General features: G+C 42.0%; 1 protein-coding gene across 2 annotated transcripts in view; it reads right to left on the reverse strand.

Moving 5' to 3' along the window:
* Positions 1-14092, reverse strand: part of STOX2 (storkhead box 2) — a 149406-nt gene that overhangs the window by 78800 nt on the left and 56514 nt on the right. The window contains exon 1 of one of the 2 annotated variants that reach the window (XM_063136307.1): positions 3147-3464. The exons of the other annotated variant lie outside the window; for it this stretch is intronic. Within the exon in view, the coding sequence (XP_062992377.1) occupies positions 3147-3312 (166 nt within the window). The 5' untranslated portion in view covers positions 3313-3464. Of the gene's footprint in view, positions 1-3146; positions 3465-14092 lie in introns of those variants that run through there. 2 annotated transcript variants of the gene reach the window in all.

Raw genomic sequence — 14092 nt, forward strand, 5'->3', positions numbered from 1 at the left:
CTATTCAAAAGCTCTCTAAATGCATAGGTCAAAAATGTTTATTGTTATAGTTTTGATTTCTTTCAAACACATAAAAGCTTGTGAGTTTTCCTATGGGAAATTTATAGTTTGTCATGAACAATGGATACTCTATGTGGCCTCTGAACCCTGTGGTTGCTCAAAAGGCTAAAGAAACTCTGGATTGTAGCAGAGGGCATCTACTGGGAAATTATTCTGCATCAAAAAGCACAATAACCCACATCCAGTCTCACAGTGGAAATCTCACTACTCACGAAGTTTCCTTCATGAGTGGGCTATCAGCTTTGCCAATACCATCTACTGCTTATGAGTGGCCCACTCTGAAGAATATTCATAATGTTATATTAAGCACAGATGTTCCTTACCATAAATCAAATTTCAGGTACATTATTATTTATTAGTGAATGACTAGTTAAAAAACAGACTACCATAGAGATGTTATTTGAATAATCATAGCATATCAGATTAGATATCTTAGATGGGTTGGGTTTTTTGTATATTCAGCACTCTTGTACCCCCTTACAGAAACACTTAGTATATGCATTCTAGCAACAACAAAAGTTAAAAGAAAATTTGAATGAGACCTGGTTTAATAAACTTAGATTTCTAAGATGCCCCATCTCAAAGACTTGAGAGTGCATAATAATTACTTTGCGGGGGGGGGGGGGAATAACGTGCTTGCTTGCATACCTTAATATCCTTGGGCTCAAACAAGTAACCTCAAACAAGCAACACTTTCTTCCATCTCTCAAATAATGTAGAACTTATTTAAAAGAGACCACAACAATACTATTAGTAATTAGCCTAAACAACCAGACAAACAGAATGCACTGGTCTGAAAAGGCCATGTGTTTCAAGGCTCTCTGTCCTATAAAACATTTAGAGTGACAAAGAAAGCATTTGTATTCACAGTCAGTGCAACTTTTATGCAAGAAGACTTCCTATAGATTTCCTGTCAGGAAGAGAGCTTCCTTTTAAAATAGCCAAAGTGTTTAGATTCAGTACCCATTCCTCCCAAAACCAATATTTGGAAAGGCAAAGGACAGAGTTCATTAAAAAAAAAGTCAACCCACAATGAGCCCAAAATTACTTTTCCAGGTACAGTATCACGTGCTAGATTTGCTTTACATCATTCTTGTTTCAAGTGATACTTGTGCTATACTCCTAACAATTATAGAGTATTACTCATAGTGGATTTGTCACCTGCTTTCTCTCCACCCGCCCCCCCACTCACCCCTCAATACACACCATACCTTCTTGCACTGTAGATCATTGCTTTCAGCATATTCAGGGATGTAACGTTCCTTTTACAATGTTCTGACACAATCAGCGTCCCACCCCCCAAACAGGTACAGGCTCATATATATTACACACAGAGACACAGACTGGATAATACAATCACTCTGAAGATTTTGCTTTTATGAATACAAAGCGAATATTGTGTGTGTTTACTTCATATTCATAGCTTCATATTAACTGCTACAAAATTCTTAGGGGAATAGATACATTGAAAAATAACTCTATCAACAAAACAAGGAAACCAGATAGTTCTTTTTCAACGGTCTTAATATAGCTGTACAAAGCTAATTGACAACACAGTTAAACATGATCTAATTATTCTGATTTAAAATGTACCAAAGCTAAAACAAAACAAAACACCCTGCATTAAGCGATAATGGACACTAGGTATATATAGCAAGGGCAGATTTGTCATAGGAGGGTTGTTGAATGTACTGCAGTAACCAAACTCCAGATGAAATAGCTGCTTTTAAGTTCTTTATGTATAAATTACGCTTGCCATTTCTCTAAATGCATAGCTTCTGTGGAAACAGAAAAGCTTGTTGATCAAAACTTATTCAAACAATGTGTCGATAAAATATTTCTCCTTTATGTTTATGGTTGTTGAGACAAAAGAATGCTCACAAGAGATTCTTAAAGCATTGGAATCCAGTGCTGGCTAGAAAGACATATTTATTAGTAAGAAAAAGGCAGCAAGTTAAGTAGGTAAGTTACTGACAACCACTAGCTTTGGCTTAAAACCAGGGATGGGGGAAAGAAGGGAGCTGGATAACCTTTGCAGTTATGTACAAGAAATCGTCAGTTCTTTAAGATAAAGTGAGCTTTATAAGGAAAAATAAACCTCAATAATAAATGGATATTTGACATCATGGCAATGAAACATTATATCTCATTGTCACACTAACAAAGCATTCAAACAAAGGAGACTTCCAGGATATTAAGCCTTTCTCTATACCACTCTCTCAAATATTATTTCCATTCTCTCTTGAATGTCTGGATTTTAAAAGCCATCAGGATAGGATGAATGAAATACAGCCATTACTTTAGAGGGAATTTTTTTGAGACATTTCCTTCCACAATTCTTGATTGCAAGAGGAAGGTTTCCCCTTGTTATAATCTTCTAACACTTTAGTGTAACATTTTGTTTGTGCTCCTATCCTGCCTTGCATGCACAAACATGTTGGTGCAGTGTCCATTATTTCTAAGGAGCTTCCACTGAAGCAACGAATAGTACACATGTGATACTCATCCACAGACACTCTGCCCTCCTACACACAAATGTTTACATTTATACTCATTTTTATCACCAAAAACAACTTCAAGAGACAAAACAGTCAACTGGAAGAAGGCAAGGGCCACATAGGGCCACAATGGCAGTGACACGTTTTGTTTAGAAAATGAAACGCAGAAATGCCTATTGAGATAATTGCATTTAGCTGGATTAGGAGACAATATCTGGTTTGGCAATCATTATTCAGCACAAGGAGTCCAGGGGTGGAGGTGGAGGCTGCTTCCACAATCACAGCTCCCAGGCATTTTGATTTGTTGAAAATACAGATTTGACCATTTCTCTCCATTTATTTTAGGGGGGAGGGGGGCACGAAGGCTTTAAACACCATATTGAGAAGGCCCTGCTGTGAATCTTCCTGAGGTACAAAATGGTGGATGTGAGCTTTAAAAGAAATTGCATTATTCATCACAACCTATGCTAATCAGTCAGAACCCCTTTACCCAGCACAGGGGAGATAAACAAACATGCAAGACCAAGCCTGGAAACAAACAGACAGATGTGCATGCACACACAGACACACACACGCCGTGTTACAGACCTGATGTCATGTAGCCCCGTGATGCCTGGGAAAGGAAAGCTGGTGGGAAGTGTTTGTGCAGGCGGTAGTCCTTTTCGCTGCGGGACCTCATGCGATCCGAAGCCCGGTCAGAGAAATCCGAGCTAGGCCAGGCTCGCCGTAAGGTTGTACTCCGGGTCTTCTTCATTTTGAGGCTACCTGCAGTCTAATCCACCACGAGCAGGAGCGGCAGCAGCGGCATGAGCCAGGCCTCGCGGCTCGCTCCTTGCCCCCGTTTTACATCCGTCTCTTTACAGGCACAGCCCGGCTCGGCTCGGCAAGCCACATTTTGCCACCGCCTCGTCCATCGTCAAGCAGCAACCGGCAGGTCCGTTCCTTTGCAAGCTCCAATGGGCCGCCCGTCCCGCAACGCATCCCCCTTCATTGGCACTTCCAGAGTCAGCGAGTGGAGGGAAGGCAAATCGCGCGGCTTCTAAGGCGGGGGTCGCGGCAGCGCCGGCGGCGGCGGCGGGAGCCCGAGGGAGGGGGGAGGGGGCGAGCGGCGAGCGCTGCAGCGTGGAGGCTCCGGGGTCCCAAAACAATAGCTCGATTCAGCGCCGAAGGGCTTAGCCAACTGTGAGCCGGGACACAAAAGGCCCGAGCCAATGAGGCGCAGCACACGGCCTCTGGCTTTGACCCGACAGGCGGCAGGAAGCAAAGCGAGGACGCATCCACTCCGCAATGCCATAGGAGAGCGCTGGCCGCGGCCAAAAGCTGAGCTCCCCCTCCCGCCTCCAACCTATCAGAATCCGAGCAAAACATCAACGAGGCAGCCTAAAAAATCATGGCTGCAGCAGCCAGCCGGCCGCTCCTCCCGCGCGCAGCAGCAGCAGCAGCAGCAGCACCCGCCGCCTCTCGCCGCCGCCGTCCTCCTCCTCCTCCTCCTCGTCCTCCTCCTCCCCCGCACGGGCAGGACCGAGTCCTCATTCCAGGTGGCCGCCGAGCCCCGCACCGCGGCCGCCGGGCTCAGGGCCGAGGGTCATCCTGGCCGGGGCTCCCGCGTCTCTTCCACCCTCCTGCAGCTGTGCCTCGCCTCGCCGCCTGCCAGGTTAATCTCCTTTGCCCAGCCTCGCGATGCGCGCCGCCTACGTCCGCCTGTCAGCCGGGCCAGCTCCCGCAGCCTTGGGGCAGCCGGGCGGCCAACGGAATCCGAAGCAGCTGCGGCGGCCCGCTCGGTTCTCCGAAAAGCCGGCGTGCGTCGCCTGTTCGTTTCGCCTCCGCTGCTCCTCTCCGCTTGGCGTACAGTGAAGCGCTATTGAAGGGCAGGCAAGCAAGCAGGCAGCCACCCAGTCTCATGCTAATCGAGAAGCTGCCTTAAGTTAGACGCGCTGAGCCAGTCAGGCTGCACATTTTCATGTAAAATAGCCTTAGGCTCGCCCAGACCTTGGCTTGTGCCCCAGCCTATAATCAGCTTGCGCGTATTTACATAGAAAGTAGAATTTTAGGTTCTTTGGTGTGTGTTTTAAAAAGGCCAATCCAGCTTCCTCCTCTTTTTCTCACAAAGGAAACAAAACCAAAATGTTTTTGAAACTCAACTGGCTTGCAAGATTTCTTAGCTTGCCCTAGCAATAAACAATGGATTTAAGAAAAGAACCCCCACCCACCCCACAAAAAAAGAAAGATGGAGGGAACCCATTCACAGCTGACATCTGGAGAGGAACACAGGGACAAAGTAACCAGGCTGCTTGGTCACCCTTCTATTTACACACACATACACCACCAACTCAAAAGGCTCTGTTTAAAAAAATGGGGGCCTGTGGTCTCTTTTACAAACCAAGGCTCCAAACAGCTATTTCTAGTCCAACAGCAGAACAAGAATACACACAGTTGGTTACTGAGAGGAGACGTCTGGCTCCGTTTGAGATGCCTGCTTAGCTGGGGAGCACAGAACTGCAACAGCATAACTGTTCTGTCTTGAGGCTTCAGGGGATACCCCCACTACCACCTTTACCTGTCTCCCCAAAGGAATTTTAACTATGCCTTTTTAAACCACAAAACTCCTAATGCCAAGAATTCTCATTCGAAATAGCATTATTTGCTACTGAAGATAACAGATATTTGCTTCTGTACCCTCAGTCATATCTAACCTTAACTATTTCTATTCAACTGTCCAAACTTTTTCCCCAAATAACTTCATATGATATGAATGAACAATGATACAGAGCAAGTGGACTATGGAAGTGAAATGAACTTCCAACAAGACTTTCCTGCGTGGAGCTAAAAGGGTTAATTTTTCACATGTACTGCTACAGATTAATCACTCTGCACTGCTACAGATTAATAAGATTAATCAGCCCTTCCTTTCTCCCAGAGAACAAGTTTCTGTAATTTATATTTCCTGTAATTTATTTCTGCCTTTATTCAGGGGTGGGCAAGTTGTGGCCCTCCAGATGTTTTGCCCTACATTCCCCATCAGCCCTTGCCAGCATAGCCAATGGTGAGGGGAAATGGGGAGTTATAGGCCAAAACATATGGAGGGCCACAAATTGCCCACCCCAGCCATAAATACTTCATTTCAAAGCTGCCAAAGAATATTTAGCATTGCACTCGTGTTTATAGTCCAGAGTTGTCACCTGAAAATTTGCTTGTTTTTTAGGCTTCTAACCATTATGCAATTTTTTTCTGGTCAAATGAATAGGTAGGTCACTCATAAGCCATTTCTCCATCCTATGGTCTTAGATTTTTATTATGCGGTCACAGACCCAATAGAAACAATACCAACAATCATTAATTTAAAACCATAAAATCAGTCATTTGTTCATTATATGAACAGGCTAAAAGAGTTATTTAAAACATACACATATTTAAAATATATAGGCATAGTTAGTAAAATTAGGAAAGTGGGTTCCATGCTGCAGGTTGGGAATCCGAGGTGGGTCATGGGTCTGGACTGGTTGAAGACCACTAGCACATGAAATATTCTGGCCCCTGACCATTGAAGGCAGGAGCCTCAAATCTCTTTCACCCTGAGCACGGAGTTACATACATACATACATACATACATTTTATGTGGTCACAGACCCAATAGAAACTATACCAACAATCATTAATTTAAAACCATAAAATCAGTCATTTGTTCATTATACGAACAGGCTAAAAGAGTTATTTAAAACATACACATATTTAAAATATATAGGCATAGTTAGGACCCCTAGTACAAAAGATAAGCAACAGCAGCATGGGATAGAAGTTACAATTAAGATGAGATCAATTTGCGATTCCTTTGTATGGAGAGGAGGAACTTAGCCACTAACTCTGTTGTTAACTTGTTTGTACCTGCCAGAAAATATTCCAAATGCTGTTTGGGTGTCCTTCCAGGGCATTTTCTCATAAGAGGACCAAGAAATCTATTTCTCTCCTCCCTGTGGAAGCTACATTGGAAAAAAACATGGTCTAGTGTTTCGACTACCTTGTCACCACAGGGACACAAGCGGTCCTCATATGGGATGCCCTGATAACGCCCTTCCAAGATTGCAGAAGTAAGGCAGTTAAATCTAGCCCTTGTAAAAGCATGTCGGTACTTGGGGATGGTCAAATAGTCCAGATATCTAGCATATCTGGGAAATTCAAAAATTAGACCAGAGTGTATTGGAGAGCAGGATCTGCGTGCCTGCTTAGACCATCCTATGGTCTAATCCAAGAGTATATGTTAGCATAGAGGAAATCAATGTGAAACAGTGCACAGTGTTGGCAAATCACAGTAATTAGCCAGAGAAGCATCATAAACTTAAGCAAGAGTTCATAAAGGAAGACCTTGCTGTCTCGCTGTTGTCATCCTGCAAACACCCACACCTAAAAAGGGGGAGGGGTGGTCAAAGATTGTTTCAAACTCACGGTCTGGTTCAAATTATCATATCTCAGTTTATTAAACTGAACCATAAAAGAGCCTGTAAATGCAGCCCCTTCCTTCCACCTCAGCATGCTACAATTAATCCTAGAAGTCTTCAATTAATTGTTGTTTCCTTCAAACCATAGTTTAACATCCTGTTTTGTTCCAAAGCTATTCAACATGGTTTCCAAGTTTGGATGAAATTGTAAACTGGTTAATTGAAGACTCACTGGTTTATTACCATGTGGAGAAGAGAAGGAACAGCTCAACTGCACAAGCAAAGGGCCCATACATATAATATTCCAGCTTATTAAGTTAGAAACATAGGATGCTAACTTAAACTGAGTCAGACCATTGGTCCATCTAGTCCAATATTGTCAACACTAACTGGCCGCAGCTCTCCAAGGTTTCAGGCATGAGTTTCTTCTGCCCTACCTGGAGATGCCAGGGATCAAAACTGGGACCTTCTGCATTCAAGACACATGCTCTACCACTAAGCTATGGCACCTCCCCAAATTTTCGAAGATGTAATATTCCACACCAGGCCAATTTTCTTCTTAGGTTATTCACAGGTTGCTGTATTTCTCTACTGAATTTAAAACTCCATCCTCCATCGATAACTTCAGCTGATCCGTCAAACAGTAATAAAAGAAAGGTGAATTAAGGACCCCTGATTTTGCCAAGGGTTGTGGTCCTTCTTTCAAGTCATTCAACCTCTAATTCACCCCTGAATGTATAAACAAGTCAGAGACTGAAGTGAATTCAGAACATTAACTAATCCCAGGCCAAACAACAGATCGGGTAAAGAAATCCTTTGCCTTCCTTGGTTTTATCTATAAGTATCAATTCATCACACAAGCCAGGAAATACCCAATAGCACAAGTCTAATTTACCAATGATAGTTGTCACACAGTTCTCCTTGTTTTACAAACAGAAAAAGTGCATCCATTATACAGGGACTATGTCTAACACAGCTATGTCATTAAGTATATTTTCTAGACTCTAGAGTATACTGCTACAGCTAAACATGGGAGGGACTGGTTTTTGTTTTAAATCATATGGAAAAGCCCTGGGAGACAATAGTCAATGGCCGTCAATGTCATTGCTCCAAACAAGTTGGTGGGAATAAATTCAAGTCTTTCATGTTTCAAGGTCAAGCTGCCAAATTTCTGCCACTCAAGACACCTCAATCCCAGGGTTCTTCCAGCTCAACACAACAGACCATATCCATTATCACCACAAGAAATTAACCAGTTGTCAATTTCCTACTTAAAACCATATTGAACTGTGCAAGTTTCTCACTATATATAAAGTTAATTATAAATAGATATATCTGTAATGGAATGGTAAATACGGACACAAAATCTCTCCCTTACTGCCAAAGTATTCAACGCTTTTAAAAGATCAGGAATTTAAAAGGTACAACTGTGAAAGTAATTGGGCAGGAATAAATCGGTACTTCTTTAATAGAGAGTAGTCAACAATGGAAGTATTATATAAATCTGCATTACTTACTTTATTCATAACATATCTGGAGAGGAGAGTGAATAAGCCGCTAACAGTTTGCAGACACCAACGTATACAGAATAATAAAAGCTCAAAACAGACACAAAGATATACAAGGGGATCTCTCCATACAGGATGATTAGACAAAATATATCAGCAAATAAAATTCATTGCTAGTAAGTGCAAGGTAATGCACACTGGGGACAAATAATCATAACAATACATGCACACTCATAGGTTGGCTGCAACTACTTAGGAAATAGATCATAATAGAAAGCCCACCAAGTCAACCCAATGTGCTGCAACAACATAAAACATTAAAATGGCTTTTAAAATAGATTAGGGAAGTTCATAGAGAGTACAACTCAATAGAGTTTAGTCATGACAGATGGATGCAGTGCTCAAGTGCATGCCTCTGACCATCAGATACTGTACACAAGAAATAGGGGAATGATGTTATCTGGCCTTGCACATGCCAATATCTCGGACACTGGGTCAATTCCTGCTGTATTCTCCAGCCTTAAAACTGGTGCTACAATGGCACTCCTGGAAGACCAGAAGTTTCTCCAGTCTCTAAGCTTAGTACTTTGGTCAGAGATCAAAACCACCATTCAATAATAAGCAAAAAGGAGCAGGAAATATATGCATCTCAGCACTCGGTGTTAGCATTCATTCAAACCACAGAGAGTTCATAAGTTCAAACTGTATATGTTCGTTTGTGTGAACAGGTTGAGATGTTTTGTTCAGAAAGCTCAAGTAAAACAAATTCAGAACTCCCTATCCTTCTACCTCTTCCTGAAGAAGTTAAAAAAAAGATTAGGAATGTGAGAGCAATGGCTGCCCAGTAAATTAAATATTGTAGGTGGCAGTTCTAAATTGGAGATAGTAGAAATGGCCCAACATCATAGGAGATATGAGACCTGAAATTCTTATACAGAAAAAATGGACAGGGAGTTCTTATACACAAGAAATAGTCATCATAAATGATGCAGAACCGACAGATCAAATGAAACAACCCTATTTCCCCTCTGTCCCTTTCAATAGACGGTGGCTTTTGTGAGTAACCCAGTATCAGGCTACTGCTACCCTTTGATTTTAAGAAATCCCAAATTTGGAGCATCTATCACTAATACACTTAAATTTGTTCCCTTTCAAGAATGATAATAATCATTCAGATCAGATATACAAAGAGTGCCACAGAAAAGAACTGTTGGCAAGACTCACAATCTTTTTGTTGCCTACACCTTATAACAAAATAAAGATTATTTTCACTGATGGAATTAAATTAGCACTACAATTCTAGTTTGGTTCATTTAGGCTATAGGGTCTACTTTCTTGGGCACTTTGAGAAAATATCTTTAAATCTTTAAAAAATCACACACAAACACAAAAGTATTCCAAGGCTGGTGCTTGAAAAGCAGGATTTTTCAAAAGCCAGAGCCATTTAAACATCCTCAGGTTAGTCTATTGCTTACATCCAAAAAGACAGCAGGTATGTTGCTGTACTAATCCAGATTTATTTAAAGAACCCCTTAATCTTATTTCAGATCATAGTTCTTTCCCTTCTTACAGTTCTGGGATATATGATAACAGAAACCCAATGCTTCTGTGCACACTCTCTTTTGATGGTTTTTTTTGTTCTACAATGTGTTTATTTTATTTATTTTATAAAACATAATTTTTGGTCAATTTAGCTTCCCCCATTTAGAGAAAAAATAGTTTTCCTGTTCATATTATATTTTGTTTTTTTCTGAAAATCTCCCTACTTTTTACCTCATTTAAACAAACAAAAACACAGTGACTGGGTTCAGACAGCACAATAACTAATGGTAGGTTAAATAGTCAACCGTGGGTTAAACAGACAACAGTTGGTTATTGTGTCGGGACTTTTTCACACCATGGTTGGTTATTCAGCTGAAATAACCGTGCTGTGCAGAGTTGATTATTTGAACAACCATTAGTTATTGTGTCATGTGTTGGGCACCGTAGACTATTTCGTCACACACAGTTGGTTATTTTCAGCAACTACAGAGTCCCCTGGCAAGAGCGACTAAAGCAACAGCTGCCACTCTAGTCCAGCTGGTAGAACTCGTAATGGCTGATGGGATACCAGCGGGAGGACTGAGGGTGGGAGAGAGGGCAGGGGATGTGTCAATCAAACACACTGTTGACTAATAGTCAACTTGACGCTGGTACCCCTCGATAATCAACCGTGGAGCTGACTATTAACCCACCATTGACTATTGTGTTGTCCGAACACAGACAATGGAGGAATCAGATCATAGGTAACTAGATTACCCAAATACAAAGCCTAGCGCTCACAGGTACAGATTTCACAGGTTATAACCTTCATGACTCAACCTATGACAGTTCTTACTCTCTGCATATTTTAAAAAGAGCTGAAAGTAAACCACCTCAGTTCTCAACCTCTGAAGCCATGTTTGCTTGAACCATTATTTCAGTTTAAGTTTTTAGTTTGAACCATTATTTCAGTTTAAGTAAACTCTTTGAGTTTACGTTCTGTCCCTTGAGAGCGGAGTAAAAGTCAGAAGGAAGACAGAATATGCCATCCTTAAAGAGGGGTCCACATCTCTATTGTTTGTTCGCATGAACCCGATCACAGAAACTGTTTATTCATGTGAATGTGTTCTGAACAGGTTGAACGCAACCCATTTTCAGTGTGTTACTGTGCACATTAAGAGTACACCCTCACACCTGGAGGGAAGAGTGCCAAGCCTGGCTTCCAAAGACTTCTCATCGATTTCCCAGCATGGTCTTTCCTTCATTTACATTCCAACCACTTTCTTCTAAGCTGAACTAGAGGGAAAGGCCTCTTTAACTCCCTCTTTCTCGTTACCCTTATAGATTTCTCTTATTATTAATTTTATTAAAAGAATTTATAAACCTACCAGGGCTCTCAAAGCGATGTACAATTTAAACCAAATGAAATAACAACAGAGTAAAACTAAAGCCAAATGAAATGAAATCACAGCAGAATAAAAGCCAAAATAAAACATTCTTCAAAACAAGCCAGAACAATATGAAAATCCATGAAAGGCTTAGTGAAATAGTGCAGATTTTACTGCCTGTCTAAAATTCTGTAGAGATGGACCAACCTTCTCTACAGGGAGTTCCATAGGGAGGGTGTCTCATCTATGTAACAACCCAGCCTCTCTCTTGGTGGTGGGACATATATAAGGGCCTCTGATTAAGATCACACATTACTGGCAAAATCATAAAGGAGAAGGCACTTTCAGATATCTGGGTCCCAGCAGCTTAAATTGGGCTCAAAAACAAAGTGGAAGCCAGTGTAGCTAGTTCAAGACTGGTGATATATGATCTATAAAGTACACATCAGCCAACAGCCAGCCTGCTGCATTTTGCACTAGCTGTAGTTTCCAGAAGCTTTTCAATGGCACAACGTAGAGCATGTTGGCATCAGTTGAAAAAAGAGAGAGATGGTGTTATCAACATAGCAATGAGACCCAGCCCCAAAATTCCAGTTGACCTTTATAACATAGAGCCCCGATGAACCCCATGTGCCAACAACCTTGAAACCAAGCAATAGTCCCCCAGAACTTTCTGACAAATAGGACCTGAATAACTGCAAAACGCTGCCCTCAAGGCCATTATCAGTCAAATGTCCCAGAAGGATACCATGATCAATGGTAGCATTTGCCATTGAGAGGTTCAGCAGAATCAACAGGGATGCACTCACCCAGTCTAGTTCTTGACATAGATCATCCATCAAGGCAAGCAAGGTTATTCCTGTCCCCAAACCAGGCCAAGACTCTGATATTCTTTTCTGAATGTGTCACTCCAAGGGCTTACTGTCTTTTGATGCTGGGAAGGCCTGGGTTTCAGGGTTCCTCTATGAATTGGGTCTTTACCAGGATTTGGGGGAAATCAGGTTTCTCAGGGAAGCAGCAACAGAAATAGGACAGCACCACGAAGAGTTCAGAATGCTGCTGAAGCTGGAAGCCAAATGTGTTTGTATGCATGTTGTTCCAACAAGCAGTAGAACATACCTGAGCCTTAAGTAGGAGTTCAGGTGTGGCATGCTGGTGTCTTCATGGCTAGAGTCTGAAGATGGCAATGCAACTTCCTCTGGATATGGGACCAGGTCCCTAGAGTCTTCCTGGAGAACTGAGTCATGAGGAGGTAGAAGCCTTGTGAGACCTTTCTGTAACCAAGTTAACTTGATTACAGTTAACAGTCAACTCGGAAGCCTCTTCTTCTGGAGAGGGGTTGGAATCCTTTGAGGGAAAAAGTTTGGTGTCTTGGTCCATGACACCAGATTGGAATGGATGTTAATAATCAGCTACATCATCACTCGTTGTTCATTTCTTTACACAGGTAAAGGGGGGGACCTAAGATGCCAAAATAATGGCTCTATTGCTAAAGCCCCTATTGTTGTTTACACTTGGGGTGAGAGGTTTAAAGCACCCTTTTCCTTGCATCTTGGTTTCTATAGGAATCAGCCAATGGGTAGAGAGCCAATTTTGCTGGTCTCCCCAGGCTTTGCTCAGTCCAAAACATAACCCTGGTTAAAAATGGGTTGTTGATCAGAGCTCTAGAGCAAGCTGTCAGGCTATCTGAAAGACTACATTCTCCCATAGGACCTGCCTGGGTTTTAGGATCCTCAGGATAGACCCTTCACTCTTTCCCACCACTATCAGAGAAACACTTGATGGGAACATGAGAGAAGGCCTTCTCAGTGGCTGCTCCCAGACTTTGGAACTTCCTGCCAAGGGATGCCAGGCTAGTGCCTCCTCCATTATCCGCCTGCCAATAGGCAAAGGTATTTTTATTCAGACAGGTTTTTGTCATCTAAGCTGATTTGCTGCTGAATAGTTTTTTTAATCTGGTGAGTTCTTTCTATTGTGTTTATATGTCTTTGATTTTGATTTTTAATTGTTTTACTGTATTGGGTGGATCTTTACTTCATACGTTTTTGATGTTTTAATTGTAACTTTGTACATTTTCCATGTATTTTACTATTAGCTGCCTTGAGCAGTATTTTAGCAGAAAGGTGAGATATAAATTTAATAAACAAATAATAAATAAAAAAAATACAATGAACCAGAGCTTTTGGAGAACAAGGCAAGTAACTGACAAAATACATATGGGCAGGCAGGCAGGCAGAACTGGAATGGCAGTGTTATGGGATACAGAAGGATACATGCCACGCCTGTTATGACAGGCGTGGCATGTTAAAAGCAAAAATCACTTCTGAATGTTCTTAGTGATAGGTTGTGCCCACAAAGCAAGAGCCAGGAAAGGGATTAAACATGTAAACAAACTATGTTGTCTCCAAAGCTCATGATGGAAATGGCCCTCAGTAATGAAAAAGTCATCTCTCTCTACAGCCAATACATTATTCTTAGATATAATCTTCTCCATTACCAACCTGCCCGATCACTGTGGTTGTTGGGGGGCATGCTTCTGGTGTTCCATGTGGACCGTGGCCCAATTAGAATCCCCCAGGAGAAGAGCCTTTAGTGTAGTGGCCCCTTCCCTGTGGAATTCTCTGCCCCTGGAGATCAGGCAGGTGCCAACAGTAGGCTGCTTCTGACGCCACCTGAAAACAACT

The sequence above is a fragment of the Elgaria multicarinata genome, chromosome 10 (genome assembly GCF_023053635.1).
Source record: "Elgaria multicarinata webbii isolate HBS135686 ecotype San Diego chromosome 10, rElgMul1.1.pri, whole genome shotgun sequence".
In the NCBI taxonomy this organism is placed as follows: Eukaryota; Metazoa; Chordata; class Lepidosauria; order Squamata; family Anguidae; genus Elgaria; species Elgaria multicarinata.